Raw genomic sequence first — 11687 nt, 5'->3', positions numbered from 1 at the left:
ACACACCAAATTTTGGCGCCGTTGCCGGGGAGACGATTTTGCTTACTGCTGTCTGCGCAGTGTGGGCATACCGGCTGACTGCCAGGCCGTATTTCTAGAATTCTCCCACTTCTTGTAGTTACTGCACTTGCACTTGCATTTTCCTTGGGATTCACAATACACCATAGCAGCGGCAACTTTGAAGGCAGATTGTGGATGCAATTTTGGAGTTCTTCCCATCAAGTTTTATTTCTTTCATCCCTTGCAATTTATTTATTTATTTCTTGTGTTATTTAATTATGTTTTCTAGCTAAATTTCTTTATTCCGGCATCGATTAGGGAAGCACTAGCGAAATTATTCTGTGAGATCTAATTATTCTTATACTTTATTTTTATGCTTGCATCTGCGATTCTTCATGTTTAATGATATTAATTGTTTTAATCCATTAGATAGTTGCAAATATTTATTGGGTTAGAATTAATTATATAGCCAATTGAACCGGCCATCCGTAATTGTGGTTTAGGTTTGATTAGTGGTAAATTGACACATCAGGGTCAAGGGAAAAGCAGTCTTAATCCAATAATCCTGCGTCAGAGTTTATTGGTTTTGAATCGGGTTTCTCAAATTTGGTGCGTCGTTTTACACCAAAAATATCCGGCAGTCAGCCGGTATGCCCACACTGTGCAAACAGGAGTAAGCAAAATCGTCTCCCAAGGGATTGGCGAGAATTTCTCTAATTAAAGCCTGCAAGTATACCAACCCTTAAAGTAAATACCCCGTTAGGCTTTAATTTGAACCAAAGACACATTTTTAAGCAACAGTTTAACTTGGGCTTCAATAAGGTGTTTGGCTAAATTTTATTTTAAATAGCTTATAATATTGTTGCCAAAGCTTTGTTAAACTATTTTGAGTATTATCTATCATATTGTTGCCAAAGCTTTGTTTTTGCTGTTTTAAGGATCATCCCATATGAAGTATTCTTACGGGCTGTCTCCTCAACTGATGAACATATGAATTTATTTAATTTATTAAAAAAACACGTCACTTGCAGGGATTGAACCCCAGACCAACGCGCATTCATAAAAATTAATTGACAAGTTCATCAAAATGTATTTATATGTTCATTTATCTCAAAATATTTAGAAATCTCAATTGAACCAATTCCTATATATATATATATATATATATATATATATATATATAAAAGTAAATAAATAAATTTAAAAATCGCACGACTAAAAACTCAAACTTAGGATCTCATGTCTTGGGTATTAATCTTCTATCGTTGGGTCAACACACGCACACCTTTTGGGAGAGTGTTTGTTGTTTGGGTATTGGAGAGAGAAAGATAATGAGTTGAGTTGGACTGACCTAGAACTAATTTAATTCACTTATGAGGCGTTTACTTTGTATGATTGATAAAATGGATGGTTGAGTATTTTAATCCTCAAGAGTAGGATTACTCTAATCCCACCCTTTTGATGGGATAAGAATCAAACAAAATTAGCTTAAATGATAAAAATAATCAAGGGTCTTGGGATATCTCAATGTTTCAATCCAACAAAGTAAACAAGAGATTAACATTACTATTTTTATCTATCCAACCTAATCCTTTAAAGTAACACTAATTATTAGGTGCGGCCGGCCGGGTCGCCTATGCCCCAAACCCGCACCCCTGATCAGCACCCCTTTGACTCGCGCCCCAAATTATGACATTTGTTTATAATAATTGTTACTTTTAATAAACATACGATATACATTTGTTCACTCAAATGTATACTTATGTTAATATAAGTAGTTAACATCAATATTGTGAAGAAATGTAATGTTTCAAAAATATTACCTTTCTTATAATAAGCATACTTACAATAAATATAATATTTTTGAAACTTTACATTTCTCCATATCAATAGTATTACATTTGTTTATAATAATTGTTATTTTTAATAAGCATAAGATATACATTTGTTTGCACAAATGTATACTTTATGTTAATATAAGTAGTTAACATCAATATTGTGAAAAAATATAATGTTTCAAAAATATTACTACCTTTTTTATATTAATAATTATTACTTTTTAGTATAACAATAATTATTTTATTACAACAATAATTTCAATAAATATAATATATTTGAAACCGTTGCCTTTCTCCATATCAATTATTACTTTTTATTATAACAATGATTACTTTTAATAAACATAAATAATTATATTATTATTTGATCAAATAATTATTATCGTAAGGAAAAATAATTATTGATATGTATAATGCTTTATATTGAATGAAGATAAATATTTATATTAACACAAAAGTACATTTGTGCGACCAAATGTATATCTTATGCTTATTAAAAATAAATATTCTTAAGTAGGGTTTAGTGTTCAGGTTTTAGGGTTTAATTTATAGGGTTTAGAAAATATAATACTTTATAGGGTTGGTCTCTTGTGCAGTTGACCGCACCCCATGCGGTGGGTTACTTTTAATAGCATAAGATATACATTTGTTCGTACAAATGTATACTAATGTAATAGTACAAGTTCTCATGAATAAAAGTAATAATTATTGTGAATAAATGTAATAATTTAGAAATATTACATTTCATTGTAACAATAATTATTTTTTATAACGACAATCATTACTGGACCAAATAGTTAATAATAAAAATATTAATTAGTGAAAATAACTAAAAGTAAAAGTTCTTATGAATAAAAGTAAATATTATTGTGAATAAATGTAAACTTTCAAACCGTCCGCATCGTATGCGGTTGACCGCACATGAGAATTTGCATACTTTATATTAAGTGAAGGTAAATATTTATATTTACATAAGTATATATTTGTGCGAACAAATGTATATCTTATGCTTATTAAAAGTAACAATTACTATAAACAAATATAAGAATTTGGGGCGCGGGTTTGGGTGCAGGGCGACCCAACCGTATGCTATGCGGCATGCCACACCCAATACCAACCCTTAAAGTAAATACCCCGTTAGGCTTTAATTTGAACCAAAGACACATTTTTAAGCAACAGTTTAACTTGGGCTTCAATAAGGTGTTTGGCTAAATTTTATTTTAAATAGCTTATAAGTTCCAACTGCTTATGAGATGTTTTAAAAGTTTATAAAATATAAAAAGTTAATTTTTTTTAATAATTAAACTATATGAACTAGAGGGATATTTTTTTACTAGAGAGAGAAATTTTAGACTTGACAATCATCGAAACACGACGATCGCTAGGTAAGTTGCTACTCACACAGATCCCAGGCATATATATATCGCACATAAGGCAAATCTAATCTATATGATATTAAAAAGTCAATATTTTAATTTGAAATCAATTTCAAATTGATTTTAAAAATGAGTAAAATTTTGTAATTATAATAAAATTGAAGGTTTATTTATTAAAAAGTCACTGAGCCTCCTGCTGTGGTTGTGAAGAATCTTGATAAGGGAGAGGGTCCGACTCCTGCATGGCAGCCCAAAGTTGATATTCTTAAACCTCTATCAGGTCCTGATCTTCTTGACGCGGCTACAGTGTCGTTTAAGAAAAATGATCTCCCTCTGGCGGGGGATGCTAACCGATATCAAGCGCTTGATGAGGATGAGGAAGAGGAAGTGGAGGAGACTATCGTTGCGGACTCCAATTATGAAGCAGAGGCTTTAAATGATGAAGAAAATGATGGGTCGCCTCACACGGACAAGGATAGTGACAAGGAGGGCTTGAATGTAGAGGGAACTTTGGAGTTGGATCCTGGAACGAATAGTGGAGCTGTGGTAGAGCAACAACCGGTAGTTGGGGCAGAAGATTCAGCGAGCCAGCGGGTTAATTCGGCGATTAAGGAAGTTGATTTTGATAAGAAATCCATTCCTTCTCCGGATGACATGGCGAGTCGTATTATTAGGTTAGAAGAGCAAGTTAATCAGGGGATGCAGTTGCTCTCGGAGCAGAAGCGCGGACGTGGTCGTCCAAAGGGCTCGGTAAAGGGACGAGAGCCTGTACATGCAATTCCGAAAGGTTGTATTAAAAGTCGTCTCAGGAATGCGGAGGAAATGGGTCACAAGCCGAGGGAGTTTGTGGTTGACGTCGCCAATAGGCCTAGTATGATTGCAATGAATAATGTCGTCCATAGGCGTTGGTCGGATGATATGGATAATTATCCTGAGTTTCCTTTTTGAGTTGTTCTCCTTCGTTTTTTTGTTTTGTGCCCTTAGTCTGCATCTTTGTGCTTTCAAGGGATGTTTTTTCTTTTTCACTTTTTAATAAATCTCAATTTAATAAATTTATAAACTATATTTTTCTTTTTACTAGCTAGCATTTGCGTTGTGCCCAAAAATATTGCCTAGAATAGAAAATAACAAGAACATGTGAAAAGCGTAGAAAACGTTGAACTTTGTATTGATTTTAGTGCAAGACTTTGAGTTTAAATAGACAGTGATAGTAGATGATTTTACACTAGGATTTACATGTATTTATAGGCAAAACATTAGGAATTCTAGTAGGAAAAAAACTCCTATTTGAGTTATAATCAAATTATAACTCCCCATGCTTATCTCGTATTTATGTTGCAATCTTGATCTTGGGACTTGAGTTGGCTGAGTGCGTCAGACTTCTCCGGATAAGGTTAGTTCCGTGAAATCAGGCATGTTCTGTTCATCACAGCGCTATTCTGGGCTTGGCAACGCTGTTCGCCGAGAATCTTTCCTTTTTTTTTTTGTTATTTTTCTCAAATATTCTAGGAATGCATATTTTTATCCTCATCAATTTGCACCCCATGCAATGCTCGAAAACCGTTTTTATATTTCTATATTCATATAAAATTAATACTAACTCTGTTATTATACTTATAAATTTAATAAAAAAAAGTATAATTTTAATTTAATATGTTTGGGCTGAATATTAAAAAAACAAAAAAAAAACTCACAATAATAAAAATTGATATTATGAAAAGGTAAAAAAAATTAGAAAAATGAAAAATAGATTTATTTAAAAAAAAGTTGAGAGAGGATAAATAACTTTTTAAAATAATCTAAACCAAATAGCTGTCAAACATTACAATAATTCAATCCATTAATTTTTTTTTTCTCACTAAAATAGGTTAAACACAATTTTTGCTTAATTACAAGTTTAACTAATCTATTAATTTTTAGAATAATTCCAAAAACTTTGAAATCCTTCTTCCTCACTATACAAAATAAGTTGATAATCATCTCTTAATTTATATCTATATAATACTCTCTTCGTCCCTAAAAATTGTTACCTTATTATTATATCGGGATGTCTCTGATTTAATAAAATTTTGATTTTATATAAAAAAAATATCGGGATGTCTCTGAAAATTGTGACAATTTTTAGGGAGGGATGAAGTATATAAAAAGAGAGTTTTTTTCTTCCCCCCCCCCCCCATTTTTTCCTACCAATTTTCTCTCTCTCTCTCTCTCTCTCTCTTTTTTTTTTTTTAAATTCTTTTCGTGAATTTGATTTATGAAAAAATATTCAACATGCATCTTAAATTTAAATTCGTAATAGTATCTTATTAAAATTAATTTAAAAAGAATAAGTTATGATAATTTTAAAATTTAAATTTTTTAATTTTTCTCTTCTTCATTAAAAGTTTACAATTTTTTATTTATGAAAATATTTATTTATTTATTATGGCATTTAATAATCAATAATAATAATGCGTAATGCTAATTTTGATTATCAAATAATGTAAATTTATTTAATAAATATAATCATCATTACAATTTCTATAAAGTTGAAAATTTATATTTTTAAATTCAAAATTTTATTGAGCATTTATTTTACTTTTAAAATATATTTTATATTTATTTATTTAAATATATCATATGTTCCCTGTACATGGCAGGAATGTGCGTAAGGTATCTCAAATTTTGTTTCATAGCCGTGACTTGCACTAGTACTATTTTAAAAAGGGATTATAGCAAAAAAATACACGAACTTTGATAAAAGTTGCAATTTTCACCTGAACTTTTAAATTGGCCAAAATATACCTGAACTTATATTTTTTGTTGTAAATTTCACCTCGATGGAGTTCAATCATTGCAAGTTCAGGTGAAATTTATAACAAAAAATATAAGTTCAGGTATATTTTGGCTAATTTGAAAGTTCAGGTGAAAATTGCAACTTTTATCAAATGGTGAAAATTTGGCTATAATCCCTTTTAAAAAATAACCATTCTCGCCTGATAAATATCTGCAAATGGGCGATTCGCAGTTCCACTTTTCTTATTAAAAGGGCTTCTTCCGAAACCCTAACACCGAAATTCTCTGAATTGGTAGTGTGTATTTCTGTTTTTGTAGGCTTGATATTTGTGTAGATTTAGATTTACAGTTAATTTAGATTTTCAATTTTAGGCATCTACAGACTACGGCAATGGGGGCAGAAGTCGAAGCTGATGGGCTGAAGAAGCTAGAGTATTTATCGTTAGTTTCAAAAGTATGTACAGAGCTGGAAACCCATTTAGGTTTTGGGGATAAAGTGCTGGCGGAGTTCATCACGGAGATGGGTAGGAATTGTGAGACAGTGGACGAATTCGATGTCAAATTGAAGGAGAATGGAGCAGAGATGCCCGATTATTTTGTCCGCACGCTTCTTACCATTATTCACGCGATTTTGCCGCCGAAGCAAAAGTCGAAATCGGAGAAGGGATCAAAGGAGGGGGATAATGAGTCCTTTTCAGCTTTGAAGATCAAGGATGGTAGAGAGAGGGTGAAGGAGCTGGAGAAGGAGATTGAAGAGGAGGCGAAAAGCCGGAGGAGATTGGAGGGGGATGATGAAGAAGATAGGTATGGGAATCGGGACAGAGATGGTGATAGGAGAGAGAGAAAACGTGACAGAGATAGAGATAGAGATAGAGAGAGGGACAGGGAAAGGGTTAGACATGGGGATAGGGAGGACCGAGGTAGACATAGAGGTAGGGAGGAGAGGGGTGTTGGTGGAGATAGGGATGGTTATGGCGATGAGAGAGGCAGGCAAAGGCATGGTGACAGGGATAGGAATCGAGGAGGAGAACGGAATTGGAGGAATGAATATGATGAAGAGAGGGATGATGGGAACAGAGAGACAAGGAAGGGGAAAGATAGCCAGTCGGATGAGCCAGAATTGTACAAAGTTTACAAAGGAAGGGTTTCGAGGGTGATGGATAAGGGGTGTTTTGTTCAGTTTCATGATTTCAAAGGGAAAGAGGGCCTGGTACATGTGTCTCAGATGGCAACCAGGAGGATTTCGAATGCCAAGGATGTAGTGAAGCGAGACCAGGAGGTCTATGTGAAAGTTATCTCGGTTAGTGGGAGTAATTTGAGTTTGTCAATGAGGGATGTGGATCAGAACAGTGGAAAGGATTTGTTGCCCTTGAAGAGGAGTGAGACTGATGATGGATTGTCGGCCAACCCTTCGGGTAGGAATGATGGTGGAGGGATGGGAAGTAGGATTGGTCTGTCAGGTATCAGGATAACTGAGGAAGTTGATGCCGTGCCATCGCGGAGACCACTAAAGAAGATGAGTTCTCCTGAGCGATGGGAGGCTAAGCAACTCATTGCTTCTGGTGTTATGAGCGTAAAGGACTATCCTATGTTTGATGATGAGGGAGATGGGATGCTTTATCAGGAAGAAGGAGGAGAAGAGGAGCTTGAGGTTGAGTTGAATGACGATGAACCTGCTTTCTTGCAGGGTCAAAGTAGGTATTCCATTGACATGTCGCCTGTGAAGATATTCAAGAATCCTGAGGGGTCTTTGAGCCGTGCAGCAGCACTTCAATCTGCTCTGATAAAAGAAAGGAGGGAAGTTAGGGAACAACAACAGCGGACTATGCTGGATTCCATTCCAAAGGATCTGAATCGGCCTTGGGAAGACCCAATGCCAGAAACAGGTGAGAGGCATCTTGCTCAGGAACTGAGAGGTGTTGGCTTGTCTGCATATGACATGCCGGAGTGGAAGAAGGATGCATATGGGAAAGCTCTTACTTTTGGACAAAGATCAAAGCTTTCCATTCAGGAACAGAGACAAAGTTTACCCATCTATAAGTTGAAGAAGGAACTGGTTCAGGCTGTTCATGAAAATCAGCTCCTGGTTGTTATTGGTGAAACGGGGTCAGGCAAGACAACACAGGTAACGCAGTATCTCGCTGAGGCAGGTTACACTACTAAGGGAAAAATTGGATGCACTCAGCCTCGTAGGGTGGCTGCAATGTCTGTGGCAAAGAGAGTTGCTGAGGAATTTGGTTGTCGTCTGGGTGAAGAGGTTGGATATGCAATCCGTTTTGAAGATTGCACCAGTCCAGAGACTGTAATCAAGTACATGACAGATGGTATGCTTCTGAGGGAGATTCTGATTGATGAAGATTTATCTCAGTACTCGGTGATAATGCTTGATGAAGCCCATGAGAGGACCATTCATACAGATGTCCTTTTTGGATTGTTGAAGCAACTTGTAAAACGAAGACCTGACCTTCGTCTGATTGTCACGTCTGCAACTTTGGATGCGGAGAAGTTTTCTGGATATTTCTTCAACTGCAACATCTTCACCATTCCAGGTAGAACTTTTCCAGTAGAAATACTGTACACCAAGCAGCCGGAAAGTGATTACCTGGATGCCTCATTGATCACCGTGTTACAGATTCACTTGACTGAACCTGAAGGTGATGTACTTCTTTTCTTGACTGGTCAAGAAGAGATTGATTATGCTTGTCAATGTCTCTATGAGAGAATGAAGGGTTTGGGTAAAAATGTTCCGGAGCTGATCATTTTACCTGTATACAGTGCTCTACCTAGTGAAATGCAGTCCAGGATTTTTGATCCTGCTCCTCCAGGAAAGAGGAAAGTTGTTGTAGCGACCAATATAGCAGAGGCTTCATTGACTATTGACGGCATATTTTATGTCATTGATCCTGGGTTTGCGAAGCAAAATGTGTACAATCCTAAACAAGGGCTTGACTCATTGGTGATAACTCCAATCTCGCAAGCATCTGCTAAACAAAGGGCAGGGCGAGCTGGACGTACAGGACCGGGAAAGTGCTATCGTCTCTATACAGAGAGTGCATTCCACAATGAGATGTCTCCCACGACAGTTCCGGAGATTCAAAGGATTAATCTTGGAATGACTACTCTTAATTTGAAAGCTATGGGTATTAATGATCTTTTGTCTTTTGATTTTATGGACCCCCCTACACCTCAGGCTCTCATTTCTGCCATGGAGCAGCTATACAGTTTAGGAGCTCTGGATGAAGAGGGTCTTCTTACTAAATTGGGTAGGAAAATGGCTGAATTCCCGTTGGATCCTCCGCTGTCCAAAATGCTTCTTGCTAGTGTGGATCTTGGTTGCAGTGATGAAATTCTGACCATTATTGCAATGATTCAAACTGGAAATATATTCTACCGACCACGAGAAAAACAAGCTCAAGCAGATCAAAAAAGAGCAAAATTTTTCCAGCCTGAAGGTGATCATTTGACTCTACTTGCTGTTTATGAGGCATGGAAAGCAAAAAATTTCTCAGGGCCATGGTGCTTTGAGAATTTTGTTCAGTCACGATCATTGAGGAGGGCACAGGATGTGAGAAAGCAGCTTCTCTCGATCATGGACAAGTACGTAACTCTATTCTTCTTTTTTGTCCAATTGCCTTCATTCAGTTTTGTTTTTAATTTGTTATTGGTTGATTTAATACAAGTATGGTCTTGAAATGATGCTAAACTTTTTTACTTTGGTTCTTTCTTGGTTTCCCATAGTTCTTTGAATTTAATGATCTATGATTATTCATCTCTTTTTGAATTAGTATCTTTAAACTTGTTTTACTAGGCTCTTAAAATTTGTAATAGACTTCTTTGGAAAGTCTTTGCTGGGGACACAGACTGACTAAAGTTTTCACTGTTTTCCTGAATAAGATTTCTCTCGTGACTAAGATTTCTCTTATGACTAAGATTTCTATCTACTTTCTCTTTTAAAGCTCTGTGAATCCTGCTGAGACTCGCTGTAAGAATTAAATGTTTTTTCTTGGTTTTCTTATATGCCTAAGAGTTGTACCATTTCAGTTCAAGGCATTCTTTGTTTTATCTTAAAGTTATCTCTTATTATTGTGTATGCCGTAGTTTAAATGCTTCAGGCTCTCTTATTATCTCACTGTAATTGATCATAAGTCTCTTGCATGTAAAAATGCCTCTATAGAAAATCCCTTTGCAAGTTTCTAATTTTTGCTCTGTTAATAGGTACAAACTGGACGTTGTGAGTGCTGGTAAGAATTTTCAAAAGATACGGAAAGCTATAGGTGCTGGTTTCTTTTTCCATGCTGCTAGGAAGGATCCACAAGAAGGCTATAGAACACTTGTTGAGAACCAACCGGTTTATATACATCCAAGCAGTGCTTTGTTCCAAAGACAACCCGACTGGGTTATTTACCACGAGTTGGTGATGACTACTAAGGAGTATATGCGTGAGGTGACTGTCGTAGATCCAAAGTGGCTGGTTGAACTAGCTCCAAGGTTCTTCAAAGTGTCAGATCCAACGAAAATGAGCAAGCGCAAGAGACAAGAGCGTATTGAGCCACTCTACGACAGATATCATGAACCGAACTCGTGGCGTTTAAGCAAAAGGCGTGCTTAGTCTTGTTTGATACTTTTACTGGTTAGTTTTCCATGGACTTAAGAGATACTCTTTTATGTTTAAAGAAGGAATGTTAAGTATCTCTTATTGTTTATGAGATTGTATGCCAAAATTTTCTTTTAGAGAAGTGCTGCTAACCTTTTGGGGAAGTGGGGAATCGGCTAATGACAATAGTAGAGAGTAGTCCTTAAGTGGCGGAAAGTATTCTGATTTCTGAGTTGCAATATTAACTTTACTAGTTGTTTATAAGATATCTGAAGTGATGTTGGGCCTGAAGAGAGTTGCACTGTTTTAATGAATTGGATTTGCTACTCGTAATAAGGATCCCAGTTTTTATGATTTCCCATTAATAGCAATAAAATAATGGCATCAAGAGAATATACATCCACCGGCTATGTTCTTAGTTTGGTTTGATTGATTGTGATTGAAGTGATTGCGATTGTTTTATTTGTATGAATTGTTTATGCTTCAGTAGATTGGGAATTTTGATTGTGTGTGAATATTTCCAGGTACTCTATGTGCAATAGAGGATGAATGAGGCTATTAGCAGTGTAATTGTGTGGTTACCACAGTGTAAACTCGAATGTAACACAGCAGTTTGGTCACATTCTTGCTATTTTTGAAGGGCTTTTGAAAAAAGGGTTGTGTGCTGCTAATGAGATAAGGTACTTGATAATGTAAAGGGGATAGTGCCTTGAAACTGTTACTGTAAACGACCATCCATACATACACTTGAAAGGTTTCAAGCAAATAAGCAAATCTACTAGCTAGTGAAGGTTGTTTGCTTGATGAACTTGTCTGTGTCGCTTCAATGATGTAATGTATTTTGATTACATTTGCTCTCACTCATACTACTCATTACTTCCACTTCTATCTTGATGGCCACCCCTTGTTTGATTCATTCATACATGTATTATATTGGCTAATGGCTACTTTTAGCTTCTTCTTGTCTTCATTTTCTTTAGTTGAATTTGACGAAGCTACAATGTGGTGGCTTGTGTAATACGGGAGATTTTAGATATTTATGGGCGAAAATGTTGTTTGTATATTATGTGTAAAAAAATTATAATATAAGTATGTGCCGGCACA

The 11687-nt window shown here is 35.6% G+C and overlaps 1 protein-coding gene across 2 annotated transcripts; it reads left to right on the top strand.

Moving 5' to 3' along the window:
• The first annotated feature begins 6166 nt into the window (after positions 1 to 6166).
• On the top strand, positions 6167 to 11499 carry LOC130986502 (probable pre-mRNA-splicing factor ATP-dependent RNA helicase DEAH5). Of its 2 annotated transcripts, XM_057909942.1 has the most exons (4): positions 6167 to 6282; positions 6362 to 9586; positions 10205 to 10619; positions 11108 to 11499. In XM_057909942.1, the coding sequence occupies exons 2-3, from the start codon at positions 6381 to 6383 to the stop codon at positions 10596 to 10598; spliced, it is 3600 nt and encodes a 1199-aa protein (XP_057765925.1). In that variant the 5' UTR covers positions 6167 to 6282; positions 6362 to 6380; the 3' UTR covers positions 10599 to 10619; positions 11108 to 11499. The 2 variants fall into 2 exon arrangements, with proteins under 2 accessions (XP_057765925.1, XP_057765918.1); XM_057909935.1 differs by having other exon boundaries at positions 6204 to 9586.
• The last annotated feature ends 188 nt before the right edge of the window (positions 11500 to 11687 follow it).

Source organism: Salvia miltiorrhiza, chromosome 1, assembly GCF_028751815.1.
Source record: "Salvia miltiorrhiza cultivar Shanhuang (shh) chromosome 1, IMPLAD_Smil_shh, whole genome shotgun sequence".
Classification (NCBI taxonomy): domain Eukaryota; kingdom Viridiplantae; phylum Streptophyta; class Magnoliopsida; order Lamiales; family Lamiaceae; genus Salvia; species Salvia miltiorrhiza.
Note: the sequence above shows the minus strand (reverse complement) of the source record. Positions and strands in the feature narration are given on the sequence as shown.

Coding starts and splice junctions, on each gene's coding strand:
- LOC130986502 (XM_057909942.1), top strand. CDS start 6,381: ATGGGGGCAGAAGTCGAAGCTGATGGGCTGAAGAAGCTAGAGTATTTA. Junction 9,587..10,204: donor CTTCTCTCGATCATGGACAA/GTACGTAACTCT, acceptor CTCTGTTAATAG/GTACAAACTGGACGTTGTGA.